Raw genomic sequence first — 16,418 nt, 5'->3', positions numbered from 1 at the left:
CATCAGCCTCTTCCTTCCCCTGAATTCTTATATGAACTGGTGTCCAAATAAACCCTACTGTGTTCGGCATTTTATTTATTCGATTTAATGTTACTATAGTATTTCTACTAGATCTGATCAGGCCTCTTCCTTCCCTTTATTGCCATTAGAGCTGCAGTTGAGTCTGAGCATATTGTTCTTTTTCCAGTACTATTTTCCTCCACCCACCCAAGGACCCAAACAATAGAAGCTCTGCAGTAATAACTGACACATTATCTGTCATTCGTTTCCATTATTTATATTTAATTGTGGAATGCTTATTTCTATTGTTGCTTTTCTATTAATTAAGTTAACTGACCCATTTGTATCATATACTCTGTCCACTTGCTTTTTAAATGATTGTTAACCATGATCACAGGGTCACCTTCAGCTTCCTTAATTTGATCTAGTATGTCAAGATCTACTCTAGGTTCTGACAGAAACCATGGTGGGACTGGTGGCCAGCACACTGCTGGTCCTCTTTAAATCTTTCGCTCCCATTCTGTTACGAATGCTGAGAGACGAAGCAGAGAGATGGAATCCACTTGCACACACACTTGCACATTTCCATAAATAAAACAGGAACATCCAGGAACTCAAGAACCATGACGCAAACAGGTTAACAACGACAGACAAAAGACAAGTGAACCACAAGCATATACACAGGCAGACAAGCTTAACAAGATAACAAGGGGTGTGGTAAATGGGAAACACAAGGGAAGACTAATCAAAATGAAAAACTACAAAGAACTGCAAAATAAAGCACAGGAAACACTTCAACGTAAAAGTCCAAGGACAGACACAGAGCACATGACACATTCCTTATGCCCTCATATTCATCAGTCTTTCTTTTACTTCCATTCTTTCACCTGAAATTCCCAATGTTCTTCCAATACATTTCTTGCAGGATTTATAAAATTACTACTTTGTAACTAGTCCAATAACAAAAAGGCCCCAATGTGGTTTCCTCCATTTCAATTAAAAGTGCATTAAGTGGTGTTGTTCTCATCGCCCCTCCACATATTCTTAATGCTTTCACTTGAACAACTTCTAATTTCTTTGAAATACTGCGTCGGAAATCAGACAATGACTTGCAAGGCAGCGTTTGTGCATGAAGGCACCTCACAAAACTAATTTCGGACAGACTTCTTAGGCAGTGAAACCGTTTAATGATCTAAAGCAAAATAGACAGAGCTTTGGTGAGAACTAAACAAATATTTAATTACTACATTAGTCGCTAGAAATGACATCAGAAGTAGAAAATGTTGGTAAAAAAAAAAACAGTACATTTACACACAAACTGACCAGCAAACGCAACTTTCGGACACCATCTTTTTTTTCAGCTCATAGAATGGAAAGCACAGGATTGTGGGATATCAAAGGCAGTGAAGGATACATCTATGCTGCCTTCAAAAATCGATCAGATGAAGGTGTCTCTGGAGACAGGAAGTGAGCTAACATTAGATTCTGACGTGCCTTGAAACGTGTCCTCTGAAGGCAGCATTTTCCAGGTTTCGGACGCAGCCATTGATAACTCCTTTTGTCTCATTACCTCCAGGGATAAAACCTTCTACACTCTTTCCACTCAAGTTTGTCACTTTACATGCTTTGTTTTGTTGCTCTGGTGTTTTACATATTTTCATTAGCATTACATTCGCTAAAGTTTTAGAATGACGGATTTCTCCAATTTCTTGTTTTATATAGTAATCTTTAATAGGCTAAACGATCCGAAACCCCAACTTCCATCTCTCACTTTAAAGATCACCTCATACTCTTCCACTCCTTGATAATTTCCCCTCTTCCTTTTAACTTGCCTGTCTATCACTATCTGCTGAATTTCCAACATCCTGGGTGATTTTCTTATCTCTTTTCCCCTTATTGCTTTTCCCCTTCTCCCATTCCCCCAAAGGGGGAAAATAACCATCTTCTGCTGCTTTTGCTTCTGCTGCTTCAAGGCTACATTTGTCAAAATACACTTTTTACAGTATTATATAATTGCAAATATAATTTAATATGTTAATAAATATAATTCATTCGTTTATGGCAAAGCTGAATTCTCAGCATCATTACTCCAGTGTTCAGTGTCACATGATCCTTCAGAAATCATTCTAATATGCTGATTAGCTGCTAAAGAAACACTTTCTTATTATTATCAATGTTAAAAACAGTTGTGCTGCTTTAATATTTTAAAATAATTTAAAACATTATAAAAGACATTAATGTCTTTAAAAACAATCCTACTGACTCCAAACATTTGAATAGTAGCCTAGTGTATTTTATGATCCCCAAAAATTGTATAGACATTAAAATAGTGGGAAAAATAATACAGCGTGCACCTGGTTTCACTTACTTTTGATGTAAATGAGTAAAAACACACAAAGTAAGCCTCACACATTATGAGATTTATTATTTAAGTATTGTTTTGTGGCTTTTAGTCCATAGTGTGTTAGCTTTGAGACATCTAGTGCTCTTCAAAACACTGACCATTTTGTAGGCCTACTGTAATATAATCTATATATAGTTTGTAAAAAGCAGTATGTCAAATGAGTAAGATATCCGAATACACAGTATTCAAGGAACAGTAGGCAAACAATACCAAGATTACACACTGCATTCGCTTAGATTCTCAAGTAAGGAACCATTAGACACTTTTCTATCCCAGATGCCGGCAGACAGTCATTCATTGATAGCTAAAATATTTTTTTTACAAACTAAATCCCAGTAAATACTACACACATAATATGGATATTATTAGTACAATGTAAGAACCAAAATACAAAATACGATAATTGAATATAAAACAGCTGACAAAGCACATATTCCAGCTGCTGCATTCTGGACACATCTACAGTCTCTGTCTCTTCTGGGAATCTCAGGTGTGTGAGTGGAAATGGTACCATCACATTTCATCCAGTCAGTAGCAATGGACTTTGGGAAAGCAGTTTCCTGCTCCAGGCCCCCTCTTTTTAAAATCCAGTAGTTTGAATCTTTAAAGAAATAAGTGTCTCCTGAGGGAAATGTGGATAAAATGGTTTGAGGTTGGTTTGGGAGAAGAAGAAAAAAAGACAAATGGAAATCATTATAAAGCTTTTATGACAAAAGACGCATCTTACCATCTAGAAATCCAATTATATCATCAGGGTAAGAAGGCATCCCCCAGATGGATGCTGGTTTAGGGTACCCTTCCTCCAGCTTCCTCTCTGTTCCTGCCTCATCAATCCTCCAGTACTCTCCACCACTGAACAGGTACGTCCTCCCATTGTGCGGCCACACAAATACTGCCTCCACTCTCTCTGGAACCCGTCCTGCAGAAGAGCGTAAGCCCCATTCTGAAAGTGGTCGTGGGTACCCAGGGAGCGACACTGTGTTTTTAAATACCCAGTACTGATTACCTGAGAAAGACCAGAATGAAAAAGACTCAAAATAAGGAATGAAGATGGTCCAACAGCCAGTAAAAATAAGATTTTTCACCCACTATTTCTATAATTATGTTGCATCTGTTTACAGTCAATTGCCCCTAATATAGTATGAAAATAATAAAACAAATGCCTGTACTCACTTGCATACATACGCATATTCTTTCATTCTTACCAATAAAGAATACAATATATCCATCTCTTCTCTCATATACCGCATCAACTCTAGCTGTTTCTGGAGGCAAACCGATCCAGAAGCTGTGGATCTGAGCTGGAGTCAAGGACAGTAATGAGCCTGAATTATGTACCCTCCAAAAGTGTGGACCTGAATAAAAGTGAATCGAGGGAGAGGATGAAACAGAAACAGTATTTTCTTTCACTTATAATTTTTATACTTTTCTACAAATTATTTGTCAGGATATGCTAAGGATACCCCAAAGAGAAGTTCCTCTGATACTTTTACACGGTCCACAATTTAAAAAAAATAAATGAATACTTAAAACAGCACTAAATTGATCAATAGTGACAGTAAAGACATTCATGATGTTATAAAAGTTTTCTATTTCAAATAAATGCTGTCCTTGTGATCTATTATTCACAGAATTCTGAAAAAAACTATCACAGTTTACACAAAAATATTAAGCAGCGCAACCATTTTCAACATTCATAATAATAAGAAATTATTTTTTTCTTGAGCAGCATCAACATATTAGAATGATTTCTGAAGGATCATATAAATCCAGCTGAAAATTCAATTTTGCCATCAGGAATAAGATACATTTGAACATATATTAAAATACAACCCCAAATCAGAAAAAGTTGGGACAGTATGGAAAACAACAAAAAAAGAAGAAGTGATTTCTAAATTTACTTTGACTTGTATTTCATTGCAGACAATATGAACACAAAATATTTCAGGTTTTGTCTTGTCAACTTCATTTCATTTGTAAATATGCATCCTTTCCTGTCATTCAGACCTGCAACACATTTCAAAAAAAGTTGGGACAGGAGCAATTCAGGGCTAGTAATGAGGTAAAATGGTTAAATAATGATGTGATTTGAAACAGGTGATGTCAACAGGTGATTGTAATTATGATTTGGTACAAAAGCAGCATCCAAGAAAGGTCTAATCCTTTAGGAGCAAAGATGGGCCGAGGATCGCCAGTTTGCCTACAAATACGTGAGAAAATTATTGAAATGTTTAAAAACAATGTTCCTCAAAGAAAGATAGGAAGAGATTTGGATATTTCACATTCAACAGTGCATAACATAATTAAAAGATTCAAGGAATCTGGAGGAATTTCAGTGCGTAAAGGACAAGGGCGCAAGCCTAAGCTGAACAACCGTGATCTCCGATCCCTCAGGCGGCACTGCATCAAGAATCGTCATTCATCTATAAGCGATATCACCACATGGGCTCAGGACTACTTTGGCAAACCTTTGTCAAGTACCACAATACGTAGTTACATCCACAAATGCCAGTTAAAACTGTACTGTGCCAAAAGGAAGCCCTATGTTAACAGTGTCCAGAAGCGCTGTCGACTTCTCTGGGCTCGGAGGCATCTGGGATGGACCATCACACAGTGGAAACGTGTACTGTGGTCAGATGAATCAGTATTTTTTGGGAGGAATGGACGCCATGTGCTCCGGACCAAAGAAGAAAAGGATCATCCAGACTGTTACCAGCAACATGTCCAAAAGCCAGGGTCTGTCATGGTATGGGGTTGTGTCAGTGCCCTTGGCAAAGGTAACTTGCACTTCTGTGAAGGAACCATTAAAGGGTTAGTTCACCCAAAAATGAAAATTCTGTCATTAATTACTCACCCTCATGTCGTTCGACACCCGTAAGACCTCTGTTCATCTTCGGAACACAAATGAAGATATTTTTGTGGAAAGCTGATGGCTGAGAAAGGCTTCAGATAGGCCTCCATTGGCATTCAGTACATTTACACTCCCAGGACCCATAAAAGGCACTTAAAACGTTGTTACAAAGTCCATCTCACCACAGTGACTCTACAATCATTTTACGATGCGACGACAATAGTTTTTGTGCGCAAAAAAAAATCTAAATAACACCTTTATCCAACTTGTTATTGTCTTCCGTGTGTGCCTCCACGACGCATGCGCGAGAATATGACGCAGATCCGGCGTTCGGACACATGACCCAGAAGCGATTTGTTTACAAGCAGAGGAAGACGCGCGTGTCTAAGCTGTTGAATTCTACATTGATCGTGCTTTAGGTCTCGGCGTAGTTCTCAAAATGGGACTAAAGTGTGCATTTCATGGATTCCCGAACCCCGGCGCTACGTCATATTCTCGCGCATGCGTCGTGGAGGCACACACGGAAGACTAGAACAAGTTGGATAAACTTGGATAAACAAGTTGGATAAACTAAACACTTGGTGTCTTCAGTCCCTAAACGTCTTTTAAGTGTTGTGAAAAGGAATGGCAACATTACAAAGTGGTAAATGCTTTACTGTCCCAACTTTTTTTGAAATGTGTTGCAGGTCTGAATGACAGGAAAGGATGCATATTTACAAATGACATGAAGTTGACCAGACAAGACATTAAATATTTTGTGTTCATATTGTCTGTAAATTTAGAAATCACTTCTTTTTTTTTATTTGTGTTTTCCATACAGTCCCAACTTTTTCTGATTTGGGGTTGTAGAAAAAAGTTATTTTACACTGTAATAATATTTTTCAATATTACAGTTTTTATTGCATTTTCAATCAAATAAATGCAGCCTTGAGCTTAACAGTCTTCTTTCAAAAACATTACAAATCATACCGACCCCAGAGCTTTGAACGGTAGTATATTCAAACATCATACCTCTAAAAAAGAAAACCTCTGATCTGATATTAGCGATTGCATCATAACCTCCCTGACAGCGATCAGCAGAGGCCGGGGGGCTACAAAAAACAAAACAAAAAACATTAAGAAAAATATAACAACCATTGTCAAACCTGTTAGGATCACTGTGTTACTCACTGATAGGGAGGATGTGGAGGAGCAGGGGTCGAGAAATAGGGCAGGTGAGTTGTGGGTGCAGAAACAGATGGAGAAGGTTTCAAATCTGGTCTTTTTCCTGTATAGTACAAAGTCATGAGAAATTCATATCTGATTGATTGGTTGATTCTTTCTTAATTCACATATTAGGGAGTACCATAGAGTGCCTGTATTCTCAGTCTGTCATCAAGGGGTAAGGAGTAGCTGTGCATGTCTCCCACAGGACCATAGTAATAAGGCTTCATGATGGAATCATTGGAGGAGGAGTGAAACAGGCCTAGAGCATGACCAAACTCATGCACTGCAACTGTGAATAAATCTGTGTTGCTACTCCTATCTGTGGAAATAAACATAAAACTTTGAAGCACTTCTGACCCGCCTTCTTTACTTTTAATCTATCTATGAATAACGACATTGGATACATACATATATAAATATCATTTAATATACCTCCATAGCTCCAGCTCTCTCCATCATCAAAGTGTGTGTCACCTGCAATATCCTCCTTTCCTGGGAAGAATGCATGTGCCAGTGTGCCCCCCTTGCCATCAAAAGGATATCCATCCTCATGGTAGCCACTGGCAAAGGTGACTTTGATGTCTATCTGTGGTGATGGGTCATATGGAGAAGGGCGAATCCCATGGAAACGCAGATATGTGACATCACTCCATGCTCGGAGGGCATAGGTCAAAATGAGCCTTACCAGCCCTGGATGTAGAGTGGGAGACATAGAGGGAGAGGGAAAATCTTGCACGCTAGGGAAAAGAAGGGAGACGTAAGATTATTGGACGGGAATATTCTGGATAGGGTTACTTAAAAAAGGATACAATGTAAAAAGTATCCTGTTAAATTTATGGTAAAGAAACAGCAGCCATGCTGACTAGAAATACAGTGATAGTGGTTTTGATATATGTTATATATATAAGTGATATGTTAATACCAGTCTATTTGAACTACCAAAATCTACTTGTTCATTGATCATAATTGGCCTGTCGATAAAACATGGCCAAAACTCATATATCATACAGATATAAGAGTGAACATCATCAGGTAACACAAATTATACTAAAATAATGCAACAAATATTAACTAAAATGTTTCACAAAAACAAATGTAAATTTCTGAAAACGAAAATGAGAAGCGCAAAATGATTTCTATAAAATATGATCATATGTGATGTCTTGCACAAGGACTTGTCATTTCACTGCACCTTTCAGTAATTTGAAAATAGTATAGGCTCATTTATAACTTTTACTTGCAAAAACCATGTCATTTACAGTTTTTTTTCACTGGTAAGACGAAAAAAGTTGAAGTTGCATAACATTTTTTCCTTTATTCTTTTTAACAACTAACAAACATTATTATTTTTATTTTAAAATGTATAGAGTATATTGCTGGAGACTTAATGCTCACACCTCCAGGTGATGTCAGTCTTGTCCCAGCTCAACCTTGGCAGAGTGTATCCCCTCTTCCGCTTCCCTTTACCTCTTCTCTTTCCTTTCAACAGATCCTCAGAGCTGATGGTGTCCGGGATGGAGCAGCGAGGTCTGGCCATCATTTCTAAAGAGGCCTGATCTAAACTTCGACAAAAGTGGAATTATCAGTTAGACTGGGTAAACCCAGCCCGATCTGCCGGCGATTTGATTTCGCCCTACAGCTCAGGCTGGAAACCTGTACATATGTACATCCTGCTTCTGTTACAAATTTGCGGGGATCAATCACAAACCGGCTTATCTGCCTGGCGCGCTATTGGCAGTTTTAACACAATGACGGATAGAGAAGCGATGTATCATTGGTCTGATTGCTTGAAGGACTATCCAATTGCGTACAGAGTCATTTGAACTAGGCCCGTTGATCACGCCTCTTGTGCAGTACAAATACAGAGCAGACTCCCCAGACCAATGTTCAATCTTAAAAGATTGAGCTTGGTCTAGCAGACAAATCATCAGTGACAACTAGTGACAATCACGTGGCAAAGTGCGCTCTGATGGGTTCACTTATGCTTCCCTCTGGTCAAGGTAAACCTCAAGTGTTACAGTAAAAATAAGTGAATGCGAAGATCATCTGTCACCTATTTTGCCAGTCTCTTCAATACCAGCAAAACGCTGCATTTTACGGACAGCTTCCTCAATACCCTCCCTGGTTTGAAGTCGACCAATTAGAGATTCTGGAGATGGTAAATACCCATACCGAATCAACCAGTCCTGCACACACAAAATATTCACATACATTGTTGATTAATAAAAAAATAAATAAAATCAGCTCTGAAAGCATTTAAAAACATTCACAAACTTGACATTTACAAAGACTGTAGAGATTAAAAAAAATGTATCTACACAATTTATAATTTGTATCAGATTTTGTTATAATAACGTGTATATTGTTTAGTCAGCCTATACTTACTTTTTATAATTGATGTTGATTATATTTTATCAACCCTTAAATCAACCAGATCAACCATTTATTTAACTTGTTTTATTCTGTTTTGTTTGAAACCATTTTAATGTTGATTTTTTAATAAACATGGTAAAAATGTCTTTCCTTGAAACATTTCCCAAATCTATTAAAAAATAAATAAATTAATAAAAACATTAAAAACAAATCTGACACGTAGTTTTCTGGCATCTGATCAGCATTACATATGAGACACATTAAAATAATGTTTTATTTTATTTTAAATTAAGCATAAGAGCTTGTTTTAATCGAGATTTGAAATATTCTTACCACTCCTCGCGCGTACTGATCTGCCATCAACGCAGGTCGCGCGCTCACAACACTCAGAAGCGCGGCGCCGATTATTGTGAGAACTGCGGCCATGGTCATCAATGTGGCATCAACGGGTTGTTCGCACTCTCAAAACCGCCACATTAATTGTAAACGCAAAATTATTAACGAATAAATGCTCGAGCACAATCAAAACAGCTAAATGCTGTAATAGAACATAAAAATGACGGTTAAGTCCCTGAGAATATTGGATGTAGCCTATTCTTCATCCACACAGTCACAGTTTGTCCTCTGTTTCATATGATATCCCAAAAGGGTATTGTTTTGTAATATTCCTGTCTCTCTCTCTCTCTCTCTCTCTCTCTCTCTCTCTCTCTCTTTCTTCTCCTCAGTAGGAGCATCCGTCTAAATGTGTGACCCCATGAATGCATGTGTGACCCCTGATCAGGGTTTGCTGTCTAAATAGCCTCATGGAACTCGAAATAGGCCATGAAGAAGTGAAAAACATGTGTGAGGAGATGACAACAAAGACATATATTATAAAGCCAGCGTATTACAGTGATTTTGGAAGGATCATGTGATGCTGAATACTGGAGTAATGATGCTGAACAACATTCAGCTTTGCTATCACAAATATTTACAAAAAATATTTTTTTTAAAAAGTGGTATAAAAATGGTATCATTTCCGTAAATATGCTGGGGTGTAAGACCCCCTGGTAAGAGGAAAAGTACTGTGCATTGTGTTGTGATAAAAATAGACAGGATGTTTATGAGCTTTGGTGCAAGAGAATGAAGAAAGGGAAACATTAATTGCAATAAATAAATAAACCAGGCATGTTATGGATCCTCAAGATGTCCGTTCTCTTGATCATCATCGGGGCTTCCCTTTACCCTATATATTCTCACAGATTTGACAAAACATGGATTCACCAGCATGTTAAAGATTTGTTTATTACAGTGCAAGCAAAACAACATCTCCCCAGCACAAACATCAGTAAAATAACAAAGACATGCCTTTGCCTTTATGTGTAAAGTTTATGATTTATGAAACCAAATATACAGCGCTAATCTGTACATTATATTACCAGTCTTCTGCATTCATACTGCGATTCACATTGCCTTATTGTGAAGTGTTTAGCTGGTTCTCATTGAGCTCCAGCCCCTGGTTGAATGAGTACTCTGCCTTATGATGCATGATCAGTGTGTTTTTGGCAAAGTAGAAGCTGTCTGACCGCGTCTCAAACGGGTGGCTGATCATCTCCTCAACTGAAAAAAAAAAAAAAAACAGAACATAGTTGACACTGTACACTTACACAAGCACCATAAGGTCACATGGATATTTTTTCATGCAATAAGTGAAATGTGTTACTCACTGGTGTGTGGATCCAGGTCTGGCAAGCAGTAGATGTGTTCACAGGTGTTTCTGCTGTGTGGGATACAGAAACCGATCTCAAAGTCAAACGTCTTCAGTAGAAGATCCCTGAAGTAATGCCTCTCAATCAGCCGAAACTTGTTCACTGCCTTACAGCCCACTGTAAACTCAAGTCTGTTCAGAAGAGAGATAAATGGCTTTGCAAACAAATGAACTATTATAGCGGATTAAATATTAAGATAAGATCTCTTCTAAAGGCCCCAAAGCAATCATATTAAAAACAAGACATACGTGGCTCCAATCTCCTTGAGATTTAGAAAAGCTGGACTGAAATGATACTGGATAAAACGGCCTGCATCCAGCTCTATGACATCCTTTATTTCTGTGTAGAGGAAGGAGAAGAAGAAGGAGGAAAGGTTTTATTTGCATATTGCCTTTCCATAAGCTCAAGATTGCTTAACACGAGAATATATTGATTAAAGGAAACGAAACAAAGCAAACACACAACACCAAGTACAATGTATCGAAAATTCATTTCAAACAAGTACATTTTCAGCTGAGAATTGAAAGAGATATTATGAAGATAAGGGGGTAGTAAGTTTAATAGCTTGAGAAAACAAAATGATCTTCCACCTAAAGTAGATGGTCAAAATCTAGGAATGGACAAAAGGCCAATTTGAGACGATTTAAGAGACCCCAGTGTGCAGGTGAATTAAGTCAGAGAGGTAGAGAGGAACGAGACAATTTAAAGCCTTAAATGTTAGCAGGATCATCTTAAAATGAATGCAGGAAGCAACAGGAAGTGGAGTGAGCATTGCATCTGGTCAAGGTAAGCATTCTAACGGCAGCATTTTTTACATAACCTTCAAGTGTGTTTCTTTGGTAAACCAATAAACAAGGCATTGCACTAATCCAGACGTGAAGTAATTAATTAATGTACAAAGGTCTCTTCATCAGCCATCTATGTCAAAATACAGATTAATTCTTATGACTAGTATAGTGAAGCCAATCAGAATTATTTCAAACTATTCAAATGATATATAAACTATTAAAAATGTTTTTTGTCAACTGAAATAAACCTGAAATTAAATATAAATATTGGATACAAAGTTTAAATGAAAATGTATATAATAATATATAAATAATGCTAAAGTAACACTGATTTAGGAACGACAGAAACGGAGATAGGTATGGGTGAAATACAGGACATGTTTGACATGCTACTGCACATAATGTCCACTAGAGGGCAAATTACACATTTGACACCTCATTAGCATAAACACAGTTCAACCACAATCGGAGACATCATACTTGGCCAAGCCCAAGTTATGTGTCGTTTACAAAAACCACACAGCCCAGCAGAAAATAAGAAAATGCAATGTTGAAAACAAACTAACATACCTGTTGGACAGTGTCGTTTTAGGTCCAGAATGACTGATCCACCTTCCAGGTCTCTTATTTTGAAGCGCGAGAAGCTAATATTGTAGACATTGTCTGCTGGGGAGCACAGGTAATCTGCACATATATCCAACAATAGTAAAGAAAAGAAATCTATTGTGCAGTAAAACAAACAAAAACACAAAAAAGTTGCTTTTGTCCTCACCGTCTGTGTATCCTGGTAGCCTGAGGACATACTGAGGAGTTACAGGGTCACCTGGCTTCCAGTCCAGCAGCACCTCCTCTTCAGCTCCCGGTCCTTCTCCTGGAATAAGCCCATTCCAGTCCTCCACGTCCCTCAGATCCCCCCTGCCCTGCATTTCAGCCAATTCCTCCTCATCCTCTTCAGCTTCATCTTCCTCTTGTTCACTGTCCTCATCTTTCTCAGAGGACAGTTCCTGCTCCATTTCTTCTTCACTCTGTAGTTCTTTGACAACCTCGCTGTCCATCTACAAATCTAGGTACTAATTTTCCTCTAGTGTCTCTGTTTGGTTAACTAACACAGGTCCATCTGTTGTCAGGCACTCTCTGTGATTACCCTTAGCTCTTCTCTCATAAACTGTGTCTCAGTGACTCAAACAGATTAAGGCTCTCTCAAACAGCTAATCCAAGCCAATCCTCAATTAAACACGGACACAGCAACTATGACATCAATGAAAGGACAAAAAGGAATATGAGATGAACAGATAGAATTGGATGTAGATAGTGAGTGGAAATGGAGGAAGAGGACTGAAATGACAGAAAGAGTGTGATGAAAGTGAGAAGTTGATCTCACAGCTACCTACTGTCATGTGAAAAAGAATGTACACACTTTTGAATTCTATGGTTTATGTATCAGGACATTCACTTTATAGCAGGTCTTAAAATTAAAACCTCAGATGAACAGTCATGGTTTATTTAACAATAACAAAGCCAGAATGGAGAAGCCGCAATAACCTGAAATAATCGTTTTCTGTATGACTTTATGTCTCTGTATATCTCTCACAAGGTTGTGGCGGAATTTTGGCCCGCTATTCTTTACAATGTTGCTTTGAGATTTGTAGGCATTTTGTTTATGCAGCTCTCTTTTAAGGTCCCGCCACAGTATTTCATACAGGTTGAGGTATGGACTTAGACTGGGCCAGTGCAACAACTTGATTCTTTTCTTTTTCAGCCGTTTTGTTGTAGATTTGCTGGTGTGCTTGGGATCATTGTCCTGTTGCGGGGTCCAATTTTGGCCAAGCTTTAGCTGTCAGACAGGTCATGGTCGACTCCCTGTTTACACCTAAATTAAGATGCGTTTTGGTCGATCAGTTCACAAGTAGACGAGGGAGACATACCCGTTTACACCTGGTGTTTTAATCGGTCTCTTTTGTCCACTGTCAACCACTTCTGTCCTGATTTTTTCGAGGGGCGGGTAAATGTATTTTTCAGATATTTCGATCTAATGGATGAAATAAGATCACGTAATTCACATACTGTATGTACTGGAGAAAACGTGGGTCTCCAGCCAAAGTTTAAATCCCGCCTGGATAGCACACTTCCCATATTGTTTACGCGTCAGGTCAGTAGGCGGAGAGTGCAGGTGGTCTTTTTGGCTGTTCGAACGCATGAGCCTCTACACTATGAAAGCAATCTGGTCAAATATATTTTCAACTACCTCTGGAAGTGGTCGAAAGTGGACAAGCTTTAAATGTTTTATACCCGTATTTAGCGTCGTCAACTTGTATTCCAATCAACCAAAACGCATCTTAATACCAGGTGTAAATAGGCAGCAAAACAAGCCCAAATCATCACCCCTCTACCAGCGTGCTTCACAGTTAATAAACTGTGTTTAGTTTTCGCCAAACGTGGCGCTGTGCATTATGGCCAAACATCTCCACTTTGGTCTCGTCTGTCCAAAGGACATTATTCCAGAAGTCTTGTGGTTTGTTCAGATGCAAATTTGCAAACCTAAGCCGTGCTGCCATGTTCTTTTTGGAGAGAAGAGGCTTTCTCCTGGCAACCCTTCCAAACATGCCATACTTTTCCTGTTTTTTTCTTATTGTACTGTCATTAACTTTAACATTTAACATGCTAACTGAGGTATGTAGAGTTTGAGATGTAGCTCTTGTGTTTTTTGCAGTTTCTTTGAGCAATGCACACTCTGACCGTGGGGAAGATTGACAGCTGTCTTGAATGCTTTCCACTTACTGTAGAATGATGGACTTCAAATTGTTTGGAAATGGCCTTGTAACCCTTCCTATATTGAGGGCAGCAACAATTGCTTTTCTAAGATCATTGCTAATGTCTTTACTCTTTGGCATTGTTTTAACACACACCTGAAGGCTCCAGACCAGCAAACTGCCAAAAATTCTGCTTTTATAGAGATGATCACACTTGCTGATTATCAATTAATCAAAAGAATTTGATTAGCAGCGCCTGACTGCTACTTACTTTTAATTTTAAGACTTGCCAAGGACCAGATGATTATTATGTCCTGATATGTAAAACCATAGAATTCAGAAGGATGTCCTTTCTTTTTCACATGATTGTAGGGAGTGGCTCTCAACTGGTGGGTCGTGACGTAATTTGTGATGTAATAAATAATGTATTGTAATAATACATTAATGTTAATTATAATTATAACAATAATTTGTAATGTATATAAATGTAATTTGCATTACATTTATTAAAAAATGACAGTTATCAAAGTCAATCGAATTATATTTCTTTCTTTTTTTTACTTTCTATTGTTAAAAGAATACTTTTCCACAAAAATATTAAATAGCAACATTGATAATGATAAGAAATGTTTCTTGAGCAGCAAATCATCATATTAGAATGATTTCCGAAGGATCATACGTGAGACTGAAGACTAGAATAATGATGCTGAAAATGTAAATATTAAAACAGTTGTAAGACCACTGAATTCGTTCCAATGACGGTAACGATAGCGATTTGAAGGTCGCTGCGCATTCAGTGTTTTCAGCTGGGTAGAGTGGATTGAATTCTAATATTCTTTATCTGACTCCATTTATCATAATCTCAAATTTAGGTTAAAATACCAATTGGGTGTTTGGTCATTTATATTTAATAGTTAATCACACATTCAATCATTCAGTTTAACCTTTTGTTGCAATTATACCGTTCCGTACTAGAGATAGTTAATAATTACGGAGTAATTCAGAATAGATCAAAAATGTAACAATTTATTAACAGTCAGGTAAATGTATAATGCCAATTACATAATCAATTCAAATATATTCTATACATAATATCAAATACTCTGTAGCAAAGAATAAAATATTGATACCTGACTTCTGAATATTACATAACGTAATGGGCTCACTTCATTACAGTGTCCAGCTCCGATCTTTCTGCTACATTGCTTTAAGTAGTACTCAGACCAGACAGCAACCTCTTTCAAATGATAACGCATGATAACAATGGGAATTTAAATTGAATCGCTCTCTCATTTGCCTGGATTGAAAGAAGAGACCAAATGGCTCCAAAAGCCACACCCTTCATAATATGCAAAATATCTCTAAGCTCTAAAAACTCTTATTATCTTCTTGTATATTTCTGTGGTGATGAGATTTTTGTACCAGTCACACTGAGACATTTCAAACGATATCAAACACATATAATACTGTATAGTGGGAACTGATATTTAAATCAAATAGATTTTGGGTATGTCTCTGGTGATCTGAGCATGAAGGGAAGTAGGATGGGGGGAGATTCAGGTGAAGGGAAAGACATGTAGATTAAGGCCATTCTCAGTTGATTCTCTCAGTGTGACGTTGTCTGCGAAAAGTGTCCTCTCAGAGAGTAATTGTCCTCCACCAGACATCTTGGCATTATGCAAGCTTTCACAGTCTTTCACACTTTCACAAAAAAAATATGGTAACGCTTTAGATTACGGCCCGGAAAGTACTGTGTAAGTAAAGAGAATTTACATCATATTTTTCGGTAATTATAGTGTAACTATAAAGTAAGTATGTGTAGGTATAAGGGAACAATATGTAATATTGGGGGAATAAAGGGGTAACTATCAGGAAAATTAACACATTTATACTGTAAGTATTTTTTTAATAAGGGGTAATTTTCCGTGAAGGACCGGCACAAATTTGTTCGGAGAAAACCTAAGACTATACCGCAGTCCCAGACGGAGTACTGAAGGAAAATGAAAATTGAGCGGAAGTACGTAGGAGGGCGGAGCCAAGCTATGTCTGTAATGGCTGTGCATCAAATTTAAATCTACAGTATTTTGGAACAACTTCATCGGTCACTTTGTACAGGCTAGTCAAAATAAGTAGATATCATCATGGAAAGGTAGAATAACATATCCTTGTACTTGGAAAACCATGAACAAATTTACACATAAAAGAAGAAGAAAATATGACCTTGACTACATTAAATATATACTGACTTGCAATAAACATAAAACATAGCTTGTGTCGATCACAATGTGTTTTAGTGTA

General features: G+C 37.7%; 2 protein-coding genes across 2 annotated transcripts; both read right to left on the bottom strand.

Annotated features, from left to right (window-relative positions):
- Positions 1 to 2,400: 2,400 nt before the first annotated feature.
- On the bottom strand, positions 2,401 to 8,652 carry LOC307136752 (matrix metalloproteinase-25-like). The gene is made up of 9 exons (XM_079833999.1): positions 8,515 to 8,652; positions 7,859 to 8,018; positions 6,894 to 7,198; positions 6,601 to 6,780; positions 6,426 to 6,522; positions 6,267 to 6,346; positions 3,610 to 3,759; positions 3,132 to 3,410; positions 2,401 to 3,026 (listed from the first exon to the last, which is right to left on the bottom strand). The coding sequence occupies exons 1-9, from the start codon at positions 8,552 to 8,554 to the stop codon at positions 2,770 to 2,772; spliced, it is 1,548 nt and encodes a 515-aa protein (XP_079690125.1). The 5' UTR covers positions 8,555 to 8,652; the 3' UTR covers positions 2,401 to 2,769.
- Positions 8,515 to 12,705, bottom strand: mmp25a (matrix metallopeptidase 25a). The gene is made up of 5 exons (XM_079834010.1): positions 12,143 to 12,705; positions 11,941 to 12,054; positions 10,831 to 10,921; positions 10,541 to 10,713; positions 8,515 to 10,433 (listed from the first exon to the last, which is right to left on the bottom strand). Exons 1-5 carry the CDS (start codon positions 12,423 to 12,425, stop codon positions 10,288 to 10,290), a joined length of 807 nt encoding a protein of 268 aa, XP_079690136.1. The 5' UTR covers positions 12,426 to 12,705; the 3' UTR covers positions 8,515 to 10,287.
- Between the last annotated feature and the right edge of the window lie 3,713 nt (positions 12,706 to 16,418).

The sequence above is a fragment of the Gobio gobio genome (genome assembly GCF_949357685.1).
Source record: "Gobio gobio genome assembly, chromosome: 1".
NCBI classification, from domain to species: Eukaryota; Metazoa; Chordata; class Actinopteri; order Cypriniformes; family Gobionidae; genus Gobio; species Gobio gobio.
The sequence above is the reverse complement of the archived record's forward strand: the minus strand, read 5'-3'. Positions and strand labels throughout refer to the sequence as shown.

Bases quoted from the DNA above. Each gene is read 5' to 3' on its own strand.
- LOC307136752 (XM_079833999.1), bottom strand. From the start codon at position 8,554: ATGCAGCGTTTTGCTGGTATTGAAGAGACTGGCAAAATAG. The intron at 7,199-7,858 runs GTGTGAGCATTA...TCTTTTCCCTAG, and splicing joins AAGACTGACATCACCTGGAG to CGTGCAAGATTTTCCCTCTC. The intron at 3,760-6,266 runs GTATGATGTTTG...ACTTTTATTCAG, and splicing joins AGAGGTTTTCTTTTTTAGAG to GTCCACACTTTTGGAGGGTA.
- mmp25a (XM_079834010.1), bottom strand. From the start codon at position 12,425: ATGGACAGCGAGGTTGTCAAAGAACTACAGAGTGAAGAAGAAATGGAG. The intron at 10,714-10,830 runs GTATGTCTTGTT...TCTTCTGAACAG, and splicing joins CTCAAGGAGATTGGAGCCAC to ACTTGAGTTTACAGTGGGCT. The intron at 10,434-10,540 runs GTGAGTAACACA...TTTTTTTTTCAG, and splicing joins AGACCTGGATCCACACACCA to TTGAGGAGATGATCAGCCAC.